The 6000-nt window shown below is 48.8% G+C and overlaps 1 protein-coding gene across 1 annotated transcript in view; it reads right to left on the reverse strand.

Moving 5' to 3' along the window:
• The window catches only part of Crim1 (cysteine rich transmembrane BMP regulator 1 (chordin-like)), a 183733-nt gene extending 177739 nt beyond the window's left edge, over positions 1 to 5994 (reverse strand). The window contains exon 1 of the mRNA XM_013013645.1: positions 5628 to 5994. Coding sequence (XP_012869099.1) covers positions 5628 to 5958 — 331 coding nt within the window. The 5' untranslated portion in view covers positions 5959 to 5994. The remainder of the gene's footprint in view (positions 1 to 5627) is intronic.
• Positions 5995 to 6000: the final 6 nt, after the last annotated feature.

A 6000-nucleotide genomic window follows, 5' to 3' on the forward strand; every position in this document is an offset into this window, starting at 1 on the left:
GGGGGGGGTGAGAAATCAATGAACCAGTGATTAATTTTTATAAAGTCAGATCTTTGCAAATGCAAACTTTGGAGAATTAGATCTTGAAGACAGCAGGCTTTCAATGTGTTATTCATGCCTACTTGGCTAGCCTACCATGTCTTCTTCAGATAATTAAATAAGCTTTACTGACCTGTCTCCATCAAAATTCTAACATGAAGTGTGCTATGTGGAACACAGTGTTAGAGGACCTGTTTCACCAAGGATACTTACCTTCCACTCACTGCTCACCTTCACCTTTCAATGTACTGTATTTACATCCTAGGGCTGCACCGTTACCTCTCCTGCCAGCACCATTGCCTGGAAGATGGTGAGCACGTCTACAATTTTTAGGAATTTTACAATTAATGTCTAGAATGTGTTTTGTATTATTCTTCAAAGAGTGGTATGTTCGCTAAGATCAATTCAGATTTTTATTTTCCTTTCTCCCATTTGTCTTTCATCCACTCAGTTATCTATTCATGGCCATTTTTTTTCTTTTTTAATTTGCTTGGGTTTTGGAAATAGAATCTCACTGTACAGCCCAGGCTATATGGGTATGTATTGGGTAGGTAGCTCAGGCTAGCCTAAGATTCTGTATCTTTCTGCCTCAATCTCCCCCCCCCCCACCCAAGGCTGGGTTTACAGATGTACTAGCATGCCCAGCTTTTCTTTCATTCCCTTACCTTCTCTCCTATGTCTCAAGCTGTTCATTCAGACTACTGGACCTTATTCAAGCTATGAAAAACACAGAAACCTGCACTAATTCACTAAAACCACCTCCCACAAATGGATAAAATGCTCAGTTTTAGGATTTTTTTCACTTTTCCTATAAAATTAACCTTACAGCTTAAATTGTACTAACAACATATTCTGGTTTTCTGCTCACCAATAACCATGTAATGGCAGCAAATCACTCCAGGCTTGCTATTTTGCCTTTCTGCTACAAAGTGTGCAATTCATTGTCCTTTGCTAAGTGTTTTATGTGACAGGACTCCTTAATAACAATGAGATTCTATAAGCCTGACAGTCAGGCGAAGGTCACAGAGTCCTGTCATTGATACATGTGCAGTGAATAGCTAGTCTCCCCATGTTTTGTCAATATTTACATTGGGGAGAAACTAATTACTTCCTTGTTTACTTGGATTAGTTTCTCTTCCCATACCCATAATTTTATATACCCTGTGCTTGCCTTCTCTCTGGTAGAATTCACTCTACCTAAAGACTTTTGAGATGGAGAAGAAAAACCCATTAGTCAAAAAAACAAAAAGTCTACAGACATGGGCTGTTAAACTTTTCAAACTCCACTATAAGTAGTAACTTTGCTCTTCCTCTCCTTTACTGTACAAAAACTAAAATTCATGAAATGTTAATTTCAAGAGAACACGGACAGTCGGTTGCAGATGTGGCCTGTGCACAAGCTACTAATGTGCAGGGTCCCACACTGGGTGGCCTTCTGGAGCCAGTCTCAAGGGGCCTCAGCTTAGATCTACACATTGTGTGTCTTCCTAGCAGCCACCACCTTGTCCTCTGGGGATAAGCAAAGAAACTCTAAGCTCATGGCCACAGTTTAAAAATATTATTCCTTGCTACACATAGTAGCGGCTACTACACATACTGAGTTCTCTTCGTTGCCCTGTGAAAAAACGAGAAGAAAAATCTAAAATAGCCGAGGGGAAAGAGAAAGACTGTTTTCTAAAAGAAAAGCTTTTAAATGGCAGTGGTTTAAACAAATAAACAAAAAACAACAACAACATGGAAAATTAAGTTCCATGAAGACTGAAGCCACACAGTAAAAATTCACTTGGGGGGAGTCAGGAGCCAGGAGTTGGTACTAACCTACCAACAGTAGGTATAATATAACAAGGTTCTCAGAGTGGACACAAGAGGGTCCACTGACTCCTAATCACTCGGTCCTTACACACTGTCAAATTCAAGCCATTATCTTGCCCTTCTCCTAACCAGAGACAAAAGGCTGTCAAAGTTATTCACCTTGTCCCCACCCTTTTTGGAAGCATAAAATACTAATCCTCAAAAACTGGACTTCATTCCTTTAGTTCAAAATACAGTTCTCCCTCTCCTATCAAAACATTCTTTCTAGACAATCTCCACTTCATTAGTTTTCTAAACCTCTAATCCCCCAAAGAGATCTCCCATCCAGACTTCTTCCCCTGGGGTTAGAAGCCAAACTTGTTTCTTTGGCCTCTAGGTGATTCTTTTCTGCCTCCTCTGGAGGTAGACTGCCTGGGTCAAGCAAGTTAGGGTTCTGCGGAGGGAAACAGGAAAACTTGCAAGATGAATGGAGACAGGAGGGAACTGTACCCTCCCAGGTGCAAAAAGCCCCCTTTTAAGACTGAGAGAACAGAGAGAACTTTAGGTACCTGGCTCCATTCCAGAGTTTTCAAACATAGTCAAAATTACTTAATAGCAATCTAAATTATGCTGTGAAGAAACTGAAGCATACATCTCACATGATTCACAGGATACAACTCCTCACTTTAGCTTTCAGCCATTTTTCTTTCTCTGGACAGGATTGACAATCCACTCAGGGCCCAACATGGGTCTCTATATCTTAGCAACCTAAAACAGTGGGCCAGTGGTGAAAGGAGTCTGTTTTGAACCTTGATTTATCTAACTCATTTTGTGAGCTGCTAGTGAAAACATGACTTGATCCACACACAAAGCTAGTGTGGGAGTAAAAAAATCGCTTCAAGTTGGCAAACAGAACAACATAATTTGTGTTTAAATCTCATCATTGAAAACAGGTAGATGAGTCATGATAATATTTCTATAGCATGCAATGTGTTCTCAGGGTAGCCAATTCCATAAAGTTTCAAGACTTTTCATTAACAGACATAACCAGTAGGGGTCATTTTAGTGCAAAAATTGCAGCACAAGAGTTTTACATGAATATGCCAATTCCTACTCCTGTTAGTTCTGATAATCACAAATAAGTTTCTGAATAAAAATGGGAACCCAGAAATGTTGGCCATTAAGAACTTTCTTGCAGAGTAGCAAGGAAAAAAAGGGGGGGAAAGTCAGCACCTTCTAGATAATTAGTGATATCTAAAGACTCCTTTAAATCTTAGAAAAGAAAATGGGTTACCTACTAATCATATATTTTCCATAAATCGTGTAATAATATGAAATTATTTGTAATTTTAGACACACAGTTGAAAATATCTGTCTAAATCCAACCATTAAATACCATGCCAGAAAGCACTGTCCTTGTTCATGGATTTAGAATGCAACCTGACTGCTGCTTTTAGAATTCTTAGAAAAAAAAATTATTTAAGTGCCTTGAGAACGCTCTTTTGGTTTCTGAAAACAGGCCTGCAAAATGAAAAAGCATCTCTAGAGAACATTAATTGAAGTATGATCATGTCAAGAAATACTTTCCAAACATTTTCAAAGCTGACACCAAGTGCACGGGTGTTACCAGAAGAAAGGAAGCCATGAGGGATCCCAGCATTCCAGAGGAATGAAAGGCTCACCAACAAACTGCCAAAATAACTCCATACTGTGACATGCAATGTTGCTGCCAAAACACTTGATTACTGTAAATGTTCCCTGAGCGGTTCCTTCACCAGAAACACACAAAGAGGAAACAAACAAGGCTTAGACTCTCTAGAGCCTCCAAGAGACCTTCTCAGAGCACAGCAGATTCCACTGCATTTAACCTCGTCTCCTGCTGGTTGTTCTTTGCAGATTTATGGGAGGTTGGATCAAGTTATGCTCCGAAGTGGTAAAGTTCAAAGACGCTTTAGTCTAAGTCATTCACAACTCCCAAAGTCAAACACATAAAACTGTGTCAGAGTCGGTGTGATGGCCATTTGTCCTGATCGGAGAAACAAGCCCGTTGTCAAAGAATGAGACTTCATACCGGGTGAGAGGCTGCTTGGGATGTGTGAGGCAAAGCAGGGTCTCCTAACCCAGGTCCACGGGATGTAGGGGCGCAGCCTTGAAGGGCCCTCCCTCCCTTCCCAGAACAGTTTCCTCCACTCATTACTGCCCACTAGCCGCCAAGCCAGGAAGGTCTCCTCAGCCTTCCAACACAGTCCAAACCCTAACTGCAAGGTAAAAATAAATACGAGTGTATTTAAAGAGTATCACACCACTGGAGCCTTTAAATAGAATCATTTTTATCCTCAGGGTTGCTCCCTTCTTTTCCGTATCCCTACACACACACACACACACACACACACACACACACACTCACTCACACACACACACACACACAGAAAGGATGCTTCAGAATAAACCCCTCCCAGTCTCCTAGGTGCTGACTGTGGGTAGAGAGGTGCAAAGGGCACCTGTCCCTCCTCACCACTCCCTAGCAGGCCCTCTGAGAACCCAATCCTGGGCCCCATATCAGCCCGGGGGGGGCACTTGTAAGGGGCGCTCAATGAGTCCTGCCTAATAGTCAAATAAAAACAATTCCTTGCCTCTCGCGGGACCCCAAGCCACACCTAGCACCATCACCCCTGGGCAGGATGGGGAGGGCGGGGTGGAGGCAGGCAGGAAGGGAGGAAGGCTCAGGTGCATCCTCAGGGCTTCCCCAGTCGGGGATCTCCTCCCCGCAAGATCGTCGTTGCGGGGAAGAAGCCGGCAGAACCGCCCCCAACCCCGCTGCCAAACACACGCAAAAGGCGGCGCGGGCCACACGCCTGGAGACATGCGGGGAGCGGCTCTTCACACGCGGCGGCCGTCGCTCCCAGAGTCAGCCACAACTTCGCACTCCCAGGTGCAACCCCCAGCCCCACCCCCTTCCCTTTCAGCCCAGAAAAGCCTTTGACCGCTTTCAATAGGCAAATAAATGAGTAACCACCCGACGTAACTTCGCCCCGGCCTGACAGATTCCGAAGCTGAGACTGATTTACGTGCGACGGAGGAGGGAGGAGGTGAAGGAAGAGCGCAGGCTGGGGGGTGTGGGGGGATCATCGGGGGCACACACGGGGAGTGCGGGCTGGAGACGCGTCTCCAAAGCGCTGGCTGGGCGGCCCGGGGCACGGCCGGCGCCCGGTGCCACACTGCGCTATGCGGGGAGGGGAGGGGAGCGGAGGGGAGAGCGGGGAGGGACCCGCGCCTCTGCAGTGCCCTCCATCCACGGCACCCCTACTTCGGGGGGCGAGGGCGGGCCACCCCAGCGGAAGCCGGAACCTTCACACGAGTGCGGGTCCAGGGACCCAACCGCTCACCCGCCCACCCATGGCAACCAACCTCGTCCGACACAGCTGGGCGTCGGGGAGGACCGGGAGCCAGGATGCAGGGGGACCCCTAAGCGGGGGGGGGGAGCGGGCAACATCCAGGAGGGGTACTGGGGGAGTACCATCCCACAAGGGGTACTAAGTGGAGGGGTACCCGGCGGACGGGCACCATCTGGGGTGGGGGAGGGCGGCGCCCATCCGCCCCAGCGTCCTCCCCGCCGAGCCCAGCTCTCCTCGGGTGGGTGGGGGAGAAGTCTCAGCCAAACTTTGTTGGGCGCAACCAGCGCCGAGGGGGCGGCGCGGGCGCCAGGTAGGAGGGATGGCGTGGGGTGAGGGCGCGGGGAGGAGGACGGGGAGGGGGGTGAGGAGGGCTGTGAGGTGGCCCGCAGCGGGCGGCCGTACCTTCGCAGACGCCCACTTCGTACTCGGTGATGGAGTCGCCATTGAGCGGGGGGCGGATGACACAGCGCAGCCCCCGGTCACAGGCTCCGTGGAGCCCGTAGGCGCCGCCGCAGCTCTCGTTCCTCTGGCGGGCGCACATGTAGCAGCAGCCGCAGACGCCCTGCACGATGCTCCCCGGACAGCTCCGAGGCTCCTCGCACTTGGACTCGTCGCAAGGCAGGCAGACCAGCGCCCGGGTGCCGGAGCGCGCCAGCAGCAGCAGCAGCCCCAGCAGCGAGACCAGGAGGTGCCCGCAGCCGGCCAGCCCCCTGCCCCCCGCCACCAAGTACATCCTCCTGCGCGGCCGCCGCCGCCGCCGCCTCCTCCTCGCAGC

Source organism: Dipodomys ordii, unplaced genomic scaffold (assembly GCF_000151885.1).
Source record: "Dipodomys ordii isolate 6190 unplaced genomic scaffold, Dord_2.0 Scaffold20, whole genome shotgun sequence".
Classification (NCBI taxonomy): Eukaryota; Metazoa; Chordata; class Mammalia; order Rodentia; family Heteromyidae; genus Dipodomys; species Dipodomys ordii.